At 37.4% G+C, this 21200-nt stretch overlaps 1 protein-coding gene across 1 annotated transcript in view; it reads left to right on the top strand.

Annotated features, from left to right (window-relative positions):
* Positions 1 to 1416: 1416 nt before the first annotated feature.
* The window catches only part of LOC107585412 (acyl-CoA oxidase-like), a 52527-nt gene continuing 32743 nt past the window's right edge, over positions 1417 to 21200 (top strand). The window contains exons 1-9 of the mRNA XM_016272428.1: positions 1417 to 1507; positions 1893 to 2007; positions 2343 to 2429; positions 2516 to 2588; positions 3642 to 3774; positions 5139 to 5173; positions 8577 to 8693; positions 14053 to 14206; positions 15843 to 15932. Coding sequence (XP_016127914.1) covers positions 1427 to 1507; positions 1893 to 2007; positions 2343 to 2429; positions 2516 to 2588; positions 3642 to 3774; positions 5139 to 5173; positions 8577 to 8693; positions 14053 to 14206; positions 15843 to 15932 — 885 coding nt within the window. The 5' untranslated portion in view covers positions 1417 to 1426. The remainder of the gene's footprint in view (positions 1508 to 1892; positions 2008 to 2342; positions 2430 to 2515; positions 2589 to 3641; positions 3775 to 5138; positions 5174 to 8576; positions 8694 to 14052; positions 14207 to 15842; positions 15933 to 21200) is intronic.

Genomic DNA, 21200 nt, shown 5'->3' on the forward strand with positions numbered 1-21200 from the left:
TTGATTGTTTGTTATACTTGGCAAAAAAGAAATAAAAACACACTTTTTAAAAGAAATAAAAACCCAGTATTATAATTTTACAGCCCTATAACTTTAAAGATTCCGCAAGCCCAAAAAACTTCAACATTCAAAATGAAACATATCTCATATGCGTTCTTGTAATTTATGATTGTTTTGATATTAAAGGGCGAGATATACAGTGCATTACTCTTTAACAAAGATCCAAAAGAACGCTTTTACTTTGCATTATTAATATACCGAACCGCTTTCAACATTAAACGTCTCTATTGTTATTATTTTACTGTTATTATATTATTGTTGTTATTTTTTTTTATTACAGTTCATAAATGAGTGCAGATTTATATGTGTTTTTATTTTTATTGATTTCCATGCTATGACAATCTGGCACTTCTGAATCAGCTATTGTTTTGTTATTAGTTTAAGTATTTGCTATTGACTGTTCAAATGCGGAGTTTTGCGCATCTTGTGTGTGTGTATGTGTGAGAGAGAGAGTCTAAGAGTTCTAAGACAGGGAGTCTGCTGTCTTAACCGTGGCTTGTGTACTGCAAACACATACCAGCTTCATCACGGTGTCTGTTACGAGACTCTGTTCCCCTTTCGGGCTGTCTTTACATTTATTTTGAAAGATGAAGCTCGCGATTATGGTAAGGGGCGTTACATTTCGGACGAGTGCTTGCGGTGTTCGGCCAATCACAATGCACTGGGTCAGCTGGCCAATCAGAGCAGACTGCGCTTGTCGGAAGGAGGGACTTTGTAGAAAACGAAGCGTTTGAGAGAGGCGAGGCATAGAGGACCTACAATAATGTACAGTATTTGAAAAATAATGTGTTTTTTGAACATTAAAGCATGTCAACATATTCTGTTACGCCAAATACACAAAATAATGATTTAAAAAAAAGCATCATATGACCCCTTTAACGGAAAAACTAGAACAAACAATAAGGCCAAAACCAAAGGGAACAAAGAACAGAATGACTGGCAAATAGACACCCATTACATTCAACAAATCCATCATTAAGACGTTTTAACTTCAATCCTTTGCTTTCGGCTAAAATACGAGTCCATAATCCATAATAACTTCTTAATGATGGATTTGTTTCTTACAAACATGCAGCTTTTCGCTTCACAAGATGTTAACTGATGGACTGGAGTGGTGTGGATTACTTGAGGATTATAGTGATGTTTTTATCAGCTGTTTGGGCTCTCATTCTGACGGCACCCATTCACTGCAGAGCATCCATTGGTGTGTCCAATGGATCCAATCTGTTCTGATAAAGAAACAAACTCATCTACATCATGGATGGGTGAGGCAAATTTTCATTTTGGGGTGAGCTATTCCTTTAATGTCAATGCAACATGCCCTATACATTTGTGTGTTTAATTGCAGGAGTTACAATTTACAGGGATGTTTGCGATGACTGAGAGGGGCCACGGTAGCAACGTTCGAGGCATTATCACTGAGGCCCGATACAATCAATCCACACAGGTGATTCCCAAGTCTATGCTTTCATTTACAGGACTGTCTGGGATCAACAGTGATTTCAATGCAAATTTTAAAGGAATAGTTTACCCAAAATGATAAATTCTGGCATCAGCAACTTATGTTGTAAACCCATATGATAGTCATGCTTACTTATTTTATCAAATACAGCTGAGATTTATACCATTAAGCTCCAAAAAGGTTCAAAAGTACCAAAAAAGGTTCTATAAAAGTTCTCAGTAACCCATAAAATAGCTTTGCGAGGAACGGACTGAAATTTAATGTGTTATTCACTGGAGAGCTTTATTTTTTGTGACTCATATCCACACTTGAATTATTGCGAAACAGACACCGAGTTGAGTTTAAAATGTTTCTGATGGTTGTTTTGCAGGAGTTTATTATTCACACACCTTCCGAAGATGCTCAGAAAATGTACATCGGGAATGCAATGAAAGGAAACTATGCTGCTGTGTTTGCTCAGCTCATTATAAATGGAGAATCTCAGGGTAAGAGTGATGCAACGGCTGTTCATACTGACTTTACATACTGAATTATCATCACAAGCCTGTCTGCACATTAGTTCATCATATCTGGCATGCTTCTAACAACTCATTTGTGCTCATTTAGACATGGACCCACTGATTTAAATTGTATATGTGGACATGCGTGACAAATGTTGGTGTTATCAAAAAATGTTTGACATGTATTGTGCGCCGATTGATCTGTTAAACAAGACAGAAACAGCTTGAATCACTAACCCATGTGTTAAACTTTAGCACATAACTTGTATGGATATGAACGACCTAAATCATGCTTCTTATTGAGATGATGTCTGTCCCAGGTCCCCACTGCTTTATTGTACCAATCCGTGATCAGAATGGAGTCATGTGGCCAGGAGTGACGACCATTGACATGAAGCACAAGGAAGGTAATACAATAACACTATTTTTCAATACAGCCCTCCTCAATAAAGTTTTTCAAGTTTTGACTGTTTTACTTTGTGTTTTTACGCAGGTCTGCATGGGGTTGACAATGGGATTTTGATATTTAATAACGTCCGGATACCACGGGAAAATCTGCTGAGAAAGTGAGTTAACGGACAGAATTACTGTAGATTAGGTATCGTGAACTAAAAGACATTCATGAGATGATAATAGAAATTGCCACAATCATGAAAAACACACACACACATACATATATATGTGACCCTGGACCACAAAACCAGTCATAAGGGTACATTTTTCGAAATTGAGATTTATACATCATCTAATAGCTGAATAAATAATAAGCTTTCCAATGTTTGTTAGGATAGGACAATATTTGGCCGAGATACAACTATTTGAAAATCTGGAATCTGAGGGTACAAAAAAAATCTAAATATTGAGGAAATCGCCTTTAAATAGCGCTAGTTGTTTGTCATTTCTCTGATCACAAATGCAGACATGCTTTTATGTTTACGCAGCACGATGCAACGCATAAAAAGACAGTATAAGTCATTATAATCCGTAATTATGTCCCCACTGGATGCAACAAATGCCTCGTTTATAATGGGTTTTCATGTTTTTGCCTCATCGCTCCGGCCGGACAAGGCATCACAATATGGTAGGGGCGTAACATTTCCATCTCACGCTTGAGGTATTCGGCCAATCACAACGCACTGGATAGCTGGCCAATCACAGCACACCTCGCTTTTCAGAACGATGAGCTTTGTAAAAATCGACGTTTCAGAAAGGCGGGGCATAGAGGAGAAACAATAATGTACAGTATGTGGAAAATAATGTGTTTTTTTAACCTTAAACCGCATAAACACATTTCATTACACCAAATACACAAAATAATGTTCTTTTTAGCAACATCATATGACCCCTTGAATATCCTAATGATTTTTGGCATAAAAGAAAAATCTATAATTTTGACCCATTCAATGTATTTTTGGCTAATGCTAAAATATACCCCAGTGACTTAAGACTGGTCTTGTGGTCCAGGGTCACACACATATATATATATTTATATATACATATATATATATATATATATATATATATATATATGCGCGTGTGCGTGTTTCATGTATATAGTAGTTATAAATGAATGTAGGAGGGAATGCATGTCTCTCACAGCTCATTGTACTGTGTTGCAGGTTTGGTTCAGTATCAGCTGATGGTTTGTACTCGTCTCCTGTCCTCAGTAAAAGCAGTCGCTTCAATGCAATGCTCGCTGCCCTGACACCCACCCGTCTGGGTCTCACCGTACATGCCATGGCTGCCATGAAGGTTTTTTACTCACCTCCACTCACATTTAACACAACAGTAATCAGTGTTATCACTCTGGAAACATGATTATCATGCACCATCACAAACATGTATCTCAGTGTGACCCAGTAAAGTCAGTGATGCTTCAGCTTCACCACAAGAGGGAGACATGCAATTATTTCTCCAGCATAATATAGTGTAATTTTAGTATTGTTTATACTATTTTAGTAATATTTTGACATTTATTTTTATATTTTCAGTTTTCATTTTAGTTTTAGAAATTTTATTATGTGTCTTTGTCATTTTTATTAGTTTTTAATATTTCCTTTTAACTTTATTTTAGTTAGTTGCAAGGCAATATTTTTAATTTTTGTTTAAGTTTTTCATATATATATATATATATATATATATATATATATAAAAAATCAATATTTCAATATTTCTATTTAACTTTAACTTATTTTATTTCAGTTAATTTGATTAATTAAAGTATAGTTCACTTTAAAAGGATAGTTCAATTTACTCTCTCTCTCTCTCTCACTGTCTGACTTTCACTGTATAGGGGAAAAAAAAAATAAAAATTTGTATTGTTTTTTTCCATACAATGAAAGTGGATGGAGACTGGGGTCAGACCACCTTCCCCTCAAATCAAGTCAGATTTATTTGTATAACACTTTTTTTTCACAATACACATTGTTTTAAAGCAGCTTTACAGAAAATCATAATGTTAATATTTAAAATATCTTAATATCTTCATGCCTTATATTTACATTTATCAGATCAGAGCTGGACGATAATATAGTTTACATTTTGAGACGATACAAGCAATCAAGCAGTTGAGATTTGCTATATAGTATATATCACCCTATGTGAGTATACTGTATGCATGCAGATAAGGTTGGACGTAATTATATATCCAACTTAATATAAAGACTCAGACAAAAAAAAAACAGGCATTTGAGATTTGCTATATAGTATATATCACCCTATGTGAGTATACTGTATGCATGCAGATAAGGTTGGACGTAATTATATATCCAACTTAATATAAAGACTCAGACAAAAAAAAAACAGGCATTTGAGATTTGCTATATAGTATATATCGCTTTACATGAGTGTACTGTATGTATGCGGATAAAGATGGATATACTTATATTTCCAACTTTATATAAAGAGCTGGATGCTAAAATAGTTATAAGAGCAGCTTGGTCATTCTGTTAAATATCTCATTTTGTGTTTCACAGAAGAAAGCAAGTCATACAGGTTTTTAACAACATGAGGATGAGTAAATTATAATTTTTAGGGTGAACTGCATGTTTAATTATTAATTATGTCTAGTACCAGTCTTATTAACTTAACCTTTACACAGTGTGCTTTCTCAACAGCTGGGGCTCGTCATTGCAGTACGCTACAGTCACAGGTAGGATGTTAAAAAATCTGTGCGTGTGAATGTCATGCAAGTTCATATGAAATTCAGATACGATGCATCGGTGGTAACAGATCAAAACAATTCCCTGTAATTATTTATCAGTGTTAAACAGTCGCGCTCCTTCAAGCGCATCAAAACTGCATCGACGAAGTTTCAAAAGCGATTTATGTGGTCGTAGGGGAGAGAAAAATAAACAACAAGCTCTAGAAATGAGTGAAAACAAAATGAGAGCGCCATGACGTGTGGAGTTTCTCCTCACCACAGAGAACATCCAGTTCAGAGGGATACTCTCGTCCGCGCCTCCGCTGCTGCTGCTGCGCATCTTCCTCACATGTGGCTTTGTGCATGTGTGCGTCTGCGTGGGCGATGCTGGGTGTCTCTGAACATGGCATCCCCAGGCTGAAAAAAATACAGAACTAGAGGAAATGTTTGCTTTCTATAGTTGCAGGTTTTCCATTTGCAAAACAGCTCTGCGCACCCACACGCACAAACATATCAGAGGAAGAACAAAGAGCCACAACTCTGGTGCCAAAACATGTATGAGCGCTCAGGTGTGAGAGAAAAACCGCACTCGCAGTTATCAGGCTCGATGCTCTCAGCCCACCACACCTCTTCTTGGTTGGAGTTTATCTTATTACGGCACACACCACAAAGCCATCGCACTTCAGACTTTCTGAACGAGAGGGTTTAAGGTTAAAAACAACAACGTGCCATCAAAAAGGCGGTGGTCATGTTGCGCACATGTGGCTCGCAGATTTGCTCGCAGCGTTTGGGAGGTTGTTTGGTCAGTTGGTTCGTTTTAGTGGTGGGAAAGTTAGTTATAAGAATAAGATTGATATGCAAGTTATACACGTCTTCAAAAGCTACATACAATCATTTAAATTCAACAAAATCAATCTTTAGACATGTTCACTGGTGCATGTCATTCCAAAGAAAAGTGTTTGTCTTTGCTGTAAAAGTTTTGACTGAGATCATGTAGCCATTTGTTCACGTTAACTAATACCAGTGTATGTATTTATATGCTATTATAGTATTTAAAAAAATATTTTGTTTTTATATTTTCAGTTTTAGTTTAAGTTTTAGTAATTTTGTTATGTAATTGTATTGTCATTTTTATGATCATTTTTTAAATATACGTTTCTATATAGTTAATAGATTTTTATTTCAGGTGTAGTTTTAGTAAATTTTATTAGTTTTCATTGTTGTATATTTTTATATAGCTTTAATGGATTTTTATTTCAGTTTTAGTCATTTTAAATCTTTTTATAAAGCTTTGATTTATATATATTTCACTTTTAGTTTTAGTAATTTTTATATAGCTTTATTTAATTTTTATGTAAATTTTAGTAGTTTTTTAAATGTTTTTTTAATTTGTTTTGAAAGCTTTAATTTATTGTTTATTATATTGTATTTATTTTTCAGTTAGTTTAGTTTTAGTCATTTTTGTACTTCAACTTCAACTTATTTCAGTTGGTTGCTAATTTTCCTGTAAAATTTTTAAGTTTAAGTTTTTCATCTAATTTTTATATTTATTTCAATTATTGAAAATTATTTATAATGGTTTTAGTTGTAGTGCACTGTCCAACAGCCAATGTAGCATTAGGTTAATGCAGCCTTTCTAAAATCTTACCAACAGTCAATAGTGATTTTTGATGCCAGAAAATCTTAATCTCTAAAAAGTTAATAACAGATAACATAATAATTGGAAGACTCTTATACAGGATGTCCAGTAGGAAGTATATGGGAAATAGAATTGGTTGTGAATGCCATATTATGTTGACTTTAACGCTGTAGCATTTCACTTTTCGAACTAAATCACAAGAGCCAGCGCTGTCATCTGTTTAGTGTAATGAAGGACAGTTGTTCAGATGACAGACGACACTCTGTGCATTTCATCAGTCTTCAGGAAATGTAGGTGTGCGCTTGCATCATGTGGTTCCACTATGTCTTCCGCCGACTTCTATATGTTCCACTCTAGAATAATGCAGTTCAAAATAGTTCATAGATCTGTGTTCCGACGAAAAAAGAGGTTTATTTCTAAAGAAATTAACTGTAAGGGATGTAAAACATCCCAAAAGGACTCTCAGATAAAAAGCAGTCCTTTCTCACGAAGGTTGTCGTGTTGAGATCACATGAACAGCTGTATGTAACTCGCTTTATCTCAATAGCAACCCTATTGATGTCACTGAAGTTGTGCATCTATTTGTTCATGTTAACAAATAGCAGTGTTATTTATATACTATTGAAGTATTTAATATTTGTATATTTTCTTATGCTTTCATTTTTGGTTTTAGTAATTTTGTTATGTGCTTTTGTCATTTTATTAGACTTTTTTAATTATTGTATATAGCTTTTAGTTAGTCATTTTTATTACTTTTTTTTATATAGTTTTATAAAGATTTAATTAATTCTTTATTTTATTTTTAGTCATTTTAGACTTTTATATATTTTATATAGCTTTAATAAATTTTTTATTTCAGTTTAGTTTTACTTTTGGATATTTGGTTGAAGAATAAATAATAATAGGTGACAAACTCTGCAACATCGACACTTATTGAACTGAACTGAATCAACATTGAGCTAAATAATGACACTGTGGTCTTCTGTACAGCTGCTTATAGTCCAATTATTAATAATTTGATTAACTTGGCACTATTAGTGAACTAAATTAAACTGAATAATGACACTAATGTCTTCTTCATAGCTGAATTTGTATTTGTTTTAGTACTTTGCAGCATTAATACTGTGTTTATTTAGTTAGTTACTTACTCACTCACTCGACAAGTACTGTACATCTATAAATAGGGTGTTTCTACAATAACAGCAGTAACCGAATGTGCTTTTACATGACATTTGACCGGCACATAAAGCGTCTGTTTATTTTTAAGAGGCCTGTACAAGAGAAGACACTCAACTTTAGATGAGGCATGTTACAATAGGATTTTTGTGTGGGCTTCTCACCTTTAAAACCACACATATGCGCACACACACACACATGCTCCCATCTCGTCTGCTCTGTGGGGAAGCCACCTGCAGATGTTAGATGTAGAGATACAGTTTGTGGTAGTTCAATAGTCACAGGTGTACAAAGCTCAACTTCAGTACAGCAGAAAGACACAAACACATACAGACACAAGACCAGACGTCCACCACAATAAGTCTTCCTCCGCACACACTAATGCATCCACTGCGGTTAAAAAAGTGGGTTACCTGGAAGGTTAACAGTTTATTTCTCCGATGCGTCGATATCCAGGTGTGTTGTGGGACGTCTGACCCTTTGCTGTGACCCCGCTGTGTCTGTTTGGGTTTGAATGTGATTATGTGACTATGACAGAGGTTTCTGAGTGTGCAGTGACATTTTGAATGAGTTTCAACGTCTAAATGTTCTTTGCAGTCGCAGACAGTTCGGTCCGAAGGATCAGGATGAGGTGAAGATCATCGAGCACCAAACGCAGTACCTGAGACTGATGCCACACCTGGCTGCTGCCCTCTCGCTCATTTTCACCACCAGGTAAATCTACTTCCTGTTCATGGCCCATTGAATATGATCTTTTTATATGCAAAGACAAGACTCTATAGGCAAAAACATAGTTTTTTCATGCACTTTTTGAATGTGTTGTTTCAGACTAGTGGAAAGAAAACATCCAAAAAACACTTTTAAGTGTTTATTTTTATTGCACTTTATCTGTTTGCATCTGTAGATTTTAATTATATAATGCATCTCTTTAAAGCGTTAGTTCACCCAAAAATTCATTACTCACAAGAACACAAATTAAGATATTTTTGATGAAATCCAAGAGCTTTCTGACCCTGCATAGACAGCAGTGGAACTGACACATTTAAAGGTGGGGTAAGCAATTTCTGGTAGCCAATGTTGACATTTGAAATCACCAAAACAAACACACTCCTACCCCAAAAGGGTCTCGCCCCTATTTTGTTAGCTCCACCCCACACATACGTACGCAACCCAGGCAACGATTAGTTCTGTGAAACAAAGCAAAACCAATGTTACACCGTGTCTACACCGGACGTGAGTGGCGAGGTGTGACAAAATACTATATATCTCATTATAATTAATGATGCTGTCTACACCATAGATATATATACATATCTATGGTCTACACTGGATGCGGCGCGGCACGACACGACAAATCCCCGACAGAAAACTGCTGCTGCGTTCTATTCATGACATATTGACACAAATTTCAAATGATTTTCAATGGTCGCTTTGTCGCGTCCAGTGTACTAGACAGACTTTAGCTGTTGTGGCGCAGACACGGTGTTACTCACCTATCGAGAAGAAACAAAGCAACCTCGGCGTCCGATTGCAGACCTTGCGCTCCTTGAGTTCTCTCCAGTGCTGGAAAGCTGATCCGATATTTACACGGGTCCTACTTCTTGCCTTAAGCCTTCTTTTGTTTTTTATCCGCCATCTCTATCTTTCTGTCGCTCGGCTCGCTAATGTGAGCACTGGACGCTCTCTCCTTCACATCATGAGTAGACACGCCGCTTACTGCTGATTGGCTACAAATTTGTTTTGCTAGTCGGCCCGAATCGGTTTTCTAAAGCGTTCATGAAAAATCGCTTACCCCACCTTTAAGGCCCAGAAAGGTAGTAAGGACATCATTAAAATAGTCCATGTGACATCAGTGGTTCAACCCTAATTCTATGAAGCTACGAGAATACTTTTTGTGCGCATGGAAAACAAAAATTGCAACTTTTTTCAACATTTCCTTCTCTTCGTGTCAGTCTCTGCTGCCATTCACGACAGTAGCACAACACATACGTGTGCATTCCTCTGCTTGCAAACGAGCCGCAGCGCATGCGTGTTCTACGTCAGAACGCCGGCTCCTGCATCAGCAGCATCACACGTATGTGTCGCGGTACTCTCCTGAACGCATGGCGAAGACTGACAGAGAAGAGAAGAATTGTTGAATAAAGTCGTTATTTTTGTTTTCTTTGTGTACAAAGTATTCTCGTAGCTTCATAGAATTGACCTATCGGTAAGCCCCTCCCCTTGAACGCAGATGAGCCAATGGTAGTCGAGTATCAGTTGCACGGGGAGCGGAACTCGGACATCTTTAGGTTTCAGCTCCATAGAGAAACATTGGAAGATCTGAATCGCTCATCGGTTTGATGGTGTTTATGCTACAAAAATGGAAAAACAATGTGCTTGTGGTACTTGTAACACTGATTCCAGTTATCCTGAGAGGATGGGCAATATAATTTATTTTATTACATTTCCTAAACCCACACAAAACAGAGCAAAATGTCCCTAAGCATTCAACCCCAATCCCAATGAAGACAAAAACGTTCATTTGGTTGTCATGCACTCATTAAGTTACAATTTTCATCTGCTCAAGCAGAACATTAATGTCCTCTTGTGCTTCAGCAAGGTATCTCTGGCTAAAACCAGCTAACGTTAAAGTTAGTGAGTCAATGCTATTACAAACCTAAATAGCGAACTGTTCTCACATCATGTACAGTGTAGGTCAAAAACACATAAACGGTCTACATTTCAGTGCCTCTCCATATTAAACTGGTTAAATGTACAATAATTTAATCGTACCCTGCGATACATGAACAGTGTTGATCTGGGATGTTGTCATCTGCAATCGTGACGGCCGTAAGATGAGACTTCTCCTGTTTGTATTGTGATCTGTAAACCCTCGCTTCAAGTTACCCACCGTATTTATTTTAAAATATTTTATCCCTCCATGGAATATTTAATTCCCACTTGAATGGTGGCCCTTCTGTGTCCAAAATTGTGCAAAAACATTGTGGGACAAGGTTTTCACACTGTAAGAGAGTGAGCAACTCCGTTTGTTTGTCCGAGGGAGAAACAATAACTAAGGGGGGCGGGGCTTACGATAGATCAATTAGGGTTGAACCACTGATGGGACTATTTTAATGATGTCCTTACTAGCTTTCTGGGCCTTGAATGTGTCAGTTCCATTGCTGTCTATGCAGGGTCAGAAAGCTCCCGGATTTCATCAGAAATATCTTAATCGGTGTTCTTGTGTTATTAATGACAGAATTTTCATTTATGGGTGAACTAACGCTTTAATGGCCGGTTTCCCAAGTTTTTCTCAAGGCTCAACTTCAGCAGCACTTACAGTTTTATTTCCCATATATTCGGAAGGGTTTAACAGAGGGGTTTGTTCATATATCATTCTTCTGAGTTTATACAACATTTTTTACCTAAAATCATGGTGATATATATATATATATTTATATATATATATATATTATTCTGGATGTTGATAATATTTTCTGATTTATGGATCAATCAAAATAGATATCCAAAATCCCCAATGTAAAAACCTTTGACTCTAATATGTCAACAGAATAAAACAACCATTTTGAATCTGGATTTATTCAGTATTCTATTCTGGAATTCTATGCAAATTAGTGGATATTTAATTAGAGTATGCCTCATTTGCATATTTAAACATAATATCTCAGAAAACTTGTCATTCTTTTTTTTTATATATATATAATTCTTCATGTAATCAATCAACTGAGGACATATGGCGAGTTTTTTTAGTTATTAGTTATTAGAAGTATGGCGATAACTATTAGTAATCCTGGGATGTCTTGCCTTAATTTAGCAGATGATTTTGTTCAAAGCAAATTGCATATGAGAAAAGACACAAGGTATTTAATTTAATTTTAAAAAGAAAGAAAAAACTGAATAACAAAACAAGATAAAGTTTACATTCTTGCATTTGACAGATGCTTTTATCCAAAGCGACTTACAATGCATTCAAGATATCCAGTTCATGCATTTCCTGGGAATCGAACCTTTGACCTTGGTGTTGTTAGCGTCATGCCGTACTGTTTGAGATACAGGAATGCTGCAAAATAAAAATTAAATAAATCATCAAATTAATAGATACTTTTGATTGAATCAAATGCTATTCTATGTTGCAAAAATACATTTTAGTTAACCCTTTTCACAGACTGTGATCAAGCAATTCTATAATTATCAGCATTGCAAATGTAGTAAAGTTTTTCATATTTTATTTTTTTAAAATGTAGTATGCATTTATAATGACATATTCTATTTTATATTACCGTGGCAGTAAATTGCAAAATAAATTAATTAATCAATTAAAAAATAATAATAATGAATGCTGTTGCGCAAGTGTTTCTAATACAACGGCCGAGGGAGTGAGAATTTGACATCTCTTGACTTCTGATTTCTGTAATCATTCCCTCTAGATTTTCCCTATTTTTGGAAAGTCATGGAAATGCTATCATGGATTTTTTTTCTTTTGCTTTTGGAGCAAATGAGAATACAAAAATGATATCAGCTGTCATCTCCCGTTCACTACTGTAGCAGTTTACTGACTATGACGACTTCCTCTTCTGAGAACCTCAGAAATGTGAAAAGGATCCATTGTATTTTTAATTTGCAAAAATACATTTTAGTTGTGAAATAAACATTTTAAAATAGCACATACAAAATCTTTTTAAACCACACAATAGCTTTGGGTGAGCAACCATTTTTGCTGATTTTTTATAAATGGTCTGAGTGAACTCGGTTTTGTCCACATAGAACATCAAACTAGATTTAAAAATAAGAAGAAAGTGTCACATGTGCCCTTTAAAGACACAAAGTAGCAGCACAAAGAGCATTTTTATTGGCCTCCACTGGAGGTCTCTGTGTTTGTGTAATTCAGGTCAGTGGCACATTCTGAGAAATACCACAGGAGGAGAATCAAAGGAAAAGAGGAGCTCAGATGCCTCCTTCTGAGAAACCACTTTATTTATCTGACACATCTGCACTTTATTGGAAAGTCAAAGAGAACGAAAGTTTGATGGTCAAAGATTTGTACAGTGAAAGTCTGATTCCCTTTTGTACAATTAAATTTTTAATATTTAAAGGGGTCATATGATGCGATTTCAATTTTTCCTTTCTCTTTGGAGTGTCACAAGCTCTTGGTGCATAAAGAAGATCTGTAAAATTGCAAAGACTAAAGTCTCAAATCCAAAGAGATATTCTTTATAAAAGTTCAGAGTCAGTCATGCCTACCTAAAACGCCTCGTTCTAACACGCCCCCACATATCTACCTCACTATTTGGGCGGCGTTATGCAACTCTTCCCACATCTTCACGCAAAGAAAGAAGGCGTAACTTTTATTCTCGCTGCAGTATTGTTGTTGCCGCCGCCATGTCGTGAAGGCACTGTGTGTTTCGTTGTGAAAGCGAAACTACTTTGTTTGGCCTTCCAAAAGAGGACGATATCACTTCGTCATGCCTGGAGCTGATCCGTGCTGGTCGCTGATGGAATACATCAGTTATGTGCTGTGGATCGCCGGATCGGCTTTCACCGTGGATGAAGTGTAGTCCAGCCCGGGGTCGTCACATGTGGTTGCCGCAGGCATCACAGTATGGTAAGGGACGTAACATTTCCATCACATGCTTGAGGAATTCGGCCAATCACAACGCACTGGATAGCTGGCCAATCAGAGCACACCTCGCTTTTCAGACCGATGGGCTTTGTAAAAATCAACGCGTTTCAGAAAGGCGGGGCATAAGAGGAGAAACATTAATGTACAGTATGTGGAAAATAATGTGTTTTTTGAACCTTAAACCGCATAAACACATTTCATTACACCAAATACACAAAATTATGTTCTTTTTAGCAACATCATATGACCCCTTTAATATTGTATTTTTAATTTTATTTTTTTATTTAGATTTATTTGGGCAACATCCCTGTAGCTCAAACACAACAGCATGTTGCTAGCAACACCAAGGTCATATATATATATTTATACAAAGTAATAATCCTTTATTAGGTTAGGGTTTGTTGTGTTTGTATTGTATGTGCATTGTCCGTATGTTCCTTTGTTTGCTCTCAGATACGCTGCAGGTTTGATGGACGATGCTTTGTGTCAGGGTCAGGACCTTCAAAGCAATCGCGCTCTGCAAGCTCTCGTCGCAGGACTCAAAGCCTACAGCACGTGGGAGAACGTGACGTGTCTGCAAGACTGCCGTGAGTGTACTGGCGGCATGGTGAGTGTGCGCGTGTCTTTGCACCTAAACACACATATATGCTGATACTCATGTCCTGTTGTGCAGCGACGTCACGGTGTCAAATACAAACCTCCTGAACTGTCAAAGAATAACTTGCATTGGTGTTTTTGTGGACATGTTTTCCATACTATAATCTAATACAATTTTAACGGGGATTTTGCTGCTGCTTCTTTTTCTTCTTCTTCTTATACATGATTTTTCTTATTAATTTTAAACCTACATGGAATATCTAGGACCATTACAGGACCTTTTAAAATGATCTAGTCAAGACAAAAAGTGACACAAATGAAAAAGAAATTATGACCAGTTCTCATTTAGTTTTCATATAAATTATTGTTTGCTTGAATAATAAATGTAAATATCAGTGGTGTAATCTTGATAGCCTGTGCTTTTTGTTGGCTCATAGTGCTTGTGGTGTGAACAGCATGTATATGTTTAAAATGCGTGAAACCACAGGGCTGATATACATTTTTGATCTCACGCAAACAAAACACATGGTAAGAAAATAGCTTGTGTTAAGATATCTTTTAAATAAAGAAATCATTTATTAACACACAAACAAGTATCATTATTACGATAACTCAAGTGTTGCAGCCGTTTATTTGTGATAATTTACATTTGTTTATTATTATTATTTGTATTATGTATACATTTATATTTGCATTTATGATTTTTTTGTTTTCATATATCAACTTCCTGGCAATCATTCTAGCATCATTGGGGCGAGTTTTGCACCTCTCACATTTTCTTCAGCATGTTGTGGCATGTTTATTCCCATCCATTTATTTAGCAGGGGCGAAAATACCACCAAAATTAATTCAAATTCAATATATGTGCGAAAGAAGGCCTCTGCATGAGCACTTGTTTAACGTATGATATAGTCAAGCAATATCACATGAGCAAGAGTGCCGTTTTTCCCAAATATTATCACGACTGATATTGAATTTACATTAACAGTTTAACAAATATTAAATTAATTACATTTTAGACAGTTTATTGTCAGTTTTTGCTCTACTTCACCAACGTAAATAGTTCTAAACAAACTCTGAAAATCAATTTAAATGGGCAAATATTGGAAAAATTAATTGGTCACAACAAAACATGTCATTTCTATTCAATTTTATGCTAACTGTGTGAGTTTGAGTCAGTACATTGAAAGTGGTCAGATAAAGTGTTTAACACTGTAAACGTTGTTCCAATGATTATATCAAATTTTTAAGCTGGTGATTTTTTTTAAAGGAATAGTTGACCCAAACATGAGAATTTGCTGAAAGTGTAGACATCCTCAGGTCATCCAAGATGTAGATGAGTTTGTTTCTTCATGGAAGAGACTGGAGTGGTGTGGATTACTTGTGGATTATTGTGATGCTTTTATCAGCTCATTCTGACGGCACCCATTCACTGCAGAGGATCCAATGGTGAGCAAGTGATGCAATGCTACATTTAGCCAAATCTGATGAAGAAACAAACTCATCTACATGCTATATTTTCAGCAAATCTTCATTTTTAGGTAAATTATTCCTTTCACTGATGTCCACATACAGTATGTCAAATGTGTATTTTGATTTGCTTTATTTCACGTTTAAATAGAAACTGTGGTTGATTTTCCTTCCAGGGCTTTATGATGGAAAACCGTATTCCGTCTCTGAAGTGTGACTCCGACGTCTTTGTCACATTTGAGGGCGACAACATGGTCATGCTTCAGGTATTCATAAATACTGCTTTAGCTAGATGACACCACACAACAAATGCACTCAAAAAACTTGCCAGCAAGTATTGAGGGGGAAAATGCTTGGTCGCAAGGGTCATGTTTATTACCCTCTTTTTCCTTAAGGTTGTTATTTGTTTTCCTACTTATTTTAGAGCTATTCCCTTAATATAGTCCAATATCACATTCAAATACCCACGTTCAGACAAACAAGACAGTGTAAACAGAAAACACAGAGATATCTACACGATGACTGCTTGGAGGGGAAACTAGACAAACGGCAATTCTTTTAAAAATATAAATGGTGTCTCACAAACTAAATTGAATTAAGTGGATTATGAAGGCATTAGAATAAAGGGGATCATTTTGATGCAATTGCACACAATTTAATCAACAATAATGTGTCTCTAGCATCGGGACTAGTTATTAGATGACTGCTGAGGTAATTAGATCAGCTTTGTGATTCATTTTGTGCTGGTACTGATTTGCACCACATCGATTCGGCATGTAAGACGACACACATGCACACATAACATGCATAGAGTCTCAAACACAACGTTTACATTCACAGCTTGTCGAAGCCTAAAGACATGTATTTTCTGCTGAAATTAGATGATGCCCTTCAGTACCAAAATAAAGTCATGCAATTGAATCCTTGGAAACAGACCGATGGTGTTGTCATTTTAAAGGTCCCATATTGTCAAAACTGAGGTCTAGGTGCTATGTAACTACCATATAAGTTTCAAAACTGTCAGTCCACAGTAAAATTCACACAGCCTGCTTAAAGTAGCTGTGATTTTTCACAAACCTTTGTGACTTCCATAAAAAGTTGACGTCAGAACTACACAGTCATCACAACAATGTATATACAATTACAAATGATTATATATAAATTGTCAGTTTGTTGTTTTACACACATCCACACAGACATTATTTCATACACAACATAGTCGTGAGATGCAAGAAACATAGACATATGGCAAGAAATATGTAGAAGCGCCCATAACAACAAAAGACAATACTTTATTGAACCTTTTCTGATAAGAAAAGAGCATTTTTGACGTTCGTTTCTGTCCAGTCTGCTCGTTTTATCGCGTTTAACCACAGCTGTCGTCGGTTTTTTGTCTGGCAGTGGCAGCAGATATGCGATCAAATTTCTAATTTGAGGCTGTATTACATCGATTCTGGCACCCAACATCACAACAAGATGATATTTTAAGCTCATGTAGCCGAATCTGCGCTGGTTTGAATGGGCCGCCTCCAGTTTCACCTTTGTTTTGCTGCCTCCAGCTAGCGCTGTGACGTCGGCTGACCCTAGTTACCTGTGGCTGGCCTGGTCATGTGTCACTCAGAAAACAACAGGCCAATCAGAAGAGAGGCTCATGAATATTAATTAGACAGGCCAAAATCGACAAGAAAGGAGCTGTAAAAATTTAAAATATGGGACCGTTAACACTAGAGAGTCTAAACATTGAGAAGGACAATATTCAAAATTGCAGTTGAGAATTTTAGTTTTAATTACCATTTCTTAAACATGTACATTTGTCCCCTTAGTTTGGAATACTGGAGGGAATTTTGAAATATTACAGTTACAAAATATCTGTCTAAATTCTGTATTGTTACATTTAATGGTGCGATCAGAATTTAAACTCTTCAAGAAATGCAGATTAATATTTGTAGCTTTTTTCTAAAACTTGAGCTTAGTAATTGAGTTTTTGCATTACTGTAGTTTATATTTGTGTGCACATACACTACTGTTCAAAAGTTTGGGGTCGATTAAGATTTTTTTTTAAATGTTTTTGAAAGATCTCTTATGCTTACCAAGGCTGCATTTATTTGATCACAAATACAGTAAAAAAGTGAAATATTATTGCAATTTAAAATCACTTTTCTGTTTGAATATATTTTAAAATGTAATTTATTCCTGTGATGCAAAGTCTTCAGTGTCACATGATCCTTCAGAAATCATTCTAATATGCTGATTTGCTGCTCAAGAAACATTTCTGATTGTTATCAATATTGAAAACAGTTGTGCTGCTTAATAGTTTTGAGGAAACAGTAAAAGCTTTTTTTTTCAGGATTCTTGAACAGCATTTATTTGAAATTGAAATATTTTGTAGCGTTATAAATGTCTTTACTGTCACTTTTGATCAATTAAATGTATCCTTGATAAATAAAAGCATTTTTTCAAAAATTATTATATTATTATATTCCTTCTGAAAATTCATCATCATGAATCACCCTCACGTGCTACAAAAAAGTTCCATAAAGCTAGTTTATATGACTTGTGCTATTGAGCAAAACTGAAATCGTTCAGGATTTACAGAATGTTCCCTTCTGCACTCAAATCTTTATGTTTGTACACACTAAATTTGATGTCAGTGAAGTTAAAGGTTATTTGTTTTCACATGTCTCATGACATTCTGCTGAAAATCACTTTGTTGTGTTCCACAAGGTTTGGAACAACATTAGGGTGAGTAAATGGATGACTGTTGATTTGAACGACTCCTTTCCAACGTATTTTCCAAAAATAAAAGAGCAAGTGTTGCGCACGGCCAGGAACAGCTGTTGTTTAGGAATAATAGTACCTAATATGCGTTGCCAAGTTTCTGATCATCCAGTAGGCATCAGTCATGTGTAAATGTGGGCATCATCCTGAAAATGTCCTCACCCTCAGGCCATCGAAGATGTAGATTAGTTTGTTTCTTCATCAGATTTGGAGAAATGTAGCATTCCATCACTTGCTCACCAATAGATCCTCTGTAGTGAATGGGTGCCGTCAGAATGAGAGTCCAAACAGCTGATAAAAACATCACAATAATCCACAAGTAATCCACACCACTCCAGTCCATCAATTAATGTCATATGAAGTGAAAAGCTGCATGTTTGTAAGAAACAAATTCATCGTTAAGGTATTTTAACTTGAGCCGTCGGTTCTGTCCAAAATACAAGTCCATAATCGATAATAGCTTCCTCCAGTGAAAGTCCATCACCTGTTGTCTCTCACATAAAAATCACACACATATTTGTTTAGAGCTGGTTTGCACTGTTTTCATTTGTAAATGGTGCTTAATCTGTGCAGATATCTCTCCTGATTTAGACAAGACGACTTTTTTATTGGAGAGAGCAATATTATGCATAGAGGACTCATTGAAGCTGGAAGCAAAGGTTTGATGTTAAAATGTCTTAATGACTGATTTGTTTCTTATAAACACACAGCTTTTCACTTCACTAGACATTAACTGATGGACTGGGGGGGTGTGGATTACTTGAAGATTATTGTGATGTTTTTATCAGCTGTTTGGACTCTCATTCTGACGGCACCCATTCACTGCAGATGATCCATGCTACATTTCTCCATATCTGTTGCCATGAAGAAACAAGCTTATCTACATCTTGGATGACCTGCGGGTGAGTATATTTTCAACAGATTTTGATTTTGGGTGAACTCCTTCTGGCTTGCGTGTCTGGAGTTCTGAACACTACAGTAGTTTTTCATTGTACATCAAACTATTTTTATGTCACAAATCAAATAAACATCTCATGATATTACCTGTTTGAATCAGAGAACATATAACTAAATTCTCTTTAAAATGTAGCCTTCTGCCTTTGACTATTACTTTAATATATCGTAAAGCTGCAGTTCCTCTTCAGGAACTCGAGCTGCGTCGAAAACGCTAGGGGAACGCCTTCTGCGACCCATGCTCTGAATCACATGTGAAATCAGTCCAATAGCTGAACGGGACGTCACGACGGGTGACGTCATGACCAGGAAGCTATAAAAGCACGTGCGGCGGAGCCCGCGTCAGCTTTCTGTCATTCAGCGAAGCGCTTTGTGTGTCAGTCATATTTATTGTTGTCTTGTCTATTGTGAGAAAAGTCTAATAAGCAGCTATGTCTAAGGCTCACGCTAAGACAAAGCATGCAAAGGGCGAGTGCAAGCCACGTTATAAGTTGTGTGTTCCTCCCTGCCCACGTTACATCACCGATCTCTGGGTTCGGAAGCCCGTTCTGCGGCTACTTCCTCCCGGGGTGACGGCTCGACACTTCTCCTGTCTTCCTCCGAGGAGGTTGACGTGGAGGACGTCGAAGAGGTTTCGCCCCCTCAATCGCCCCAATATGAGGAGCTAGTGAAGGTGCTTACTCGTGCCGTGGCCAAGCTAAAAATCGATTGGCCCGCCGAGAAGCAGGCCGAGCCGCAGCGAAGCAAGCTGGATGAACGCTTCCTGCGCGTGAAGCCGCCACCTCATTTTTCCCCAACCTTCACACCAAGGTGTCGAGGTCGTGGGCCAGGCCTTTTTCGGCCCGCCTATTCATCCCTGCTTCAGATTATTATGGAAATGTGGCAGGGCTAACTGAGCGTGGCTATAAGGCGATACCCCGGGTTGAACAGACGCTAGCTAGCTATCTGTGCCCAGGCATGGCATCGTCTTTAAAGGCTCCAGCACTGCCCTCCAAGCCGCTACGTACAACATCAGCGCTGGTGGGCAAGGGGTACGTGGCAGTGGGTCAGGCCGGTGCGTGTCTGCACACAATGTCTGTGTTACAGGCGTACCAGGTTCTCGGACCTGATTTCCCTTCTCGATGGCTCTCCATGTGAGATTCCCGTCAGGAGGGACCTCCTCTCACAGGCGGAGGGCACGATATTTCACCCCCGCCCGGAGCTGAGGAAGTTATGGGTGTGGCCCCTGAGGGGGCACAACTAGTAGCTTCCGTTCTCTCAACTGAGGTTGTTGAGACCATCCTCCAATCCAGAGCTCCCTCCACGAGGAAACTGTACGCTTGGAAGTAGAAACTTTTCACTTCCTGGTGTAGAGACCGCCAGCTCAACCCAGCTAGCTGCCCAGTCGGTACAGTACTGGAGTTCCTACAGGCCCGTTTCTCTACAGGGTTAACCCACTCCACCCTGAAGGTCTACGTGGTGGCCATTGCGGCCTACCACGCCCCTCTCAGTGGCATCTCAGTGGGGAGACACCCCCTAGTTACACGTTTCCTCCGCGGTGTGCTGAGGCTGAGGCCTCGGGTACGATCTCGTGTCCCTACATGGGACCTAGCAGTGGTGCTAGAAGCTCTCTGTAGGCCTCCATTCGAACCTATCGAAGAAATTTCTGATCGCCTCCTTACGATAAAGACTACCTTTCTTCTGGCGTTATCTTCTCTTAAGAGAGTTGGGGATTTACAGGCCCTTTCTGTGGCCCCTTCCTATAATGACTTTGCGCCCGGTCTGGCAAAAGCATTTCTGTACCCTCGTGTGGGGTATGTCCC

This window comes from Sinocyclocheilus grahami, unplaced genomic scaffold, assembly GCF_001515645.1.
Source record: "Sinocyclocheilus grahami isolate Dianchi unplaced genomic scaffold, SAMN03320097.WGS_v1.1 scaffold70.1, whole genome shotgun sequence".
NCBI classification, from domain to species: Eukaryota; Metazoa; Chordata; class Actinopteri; order Cypriniformes; family Cyprinidae; genus Sinocyclocheilus; species Sinocyclocheilus grahami.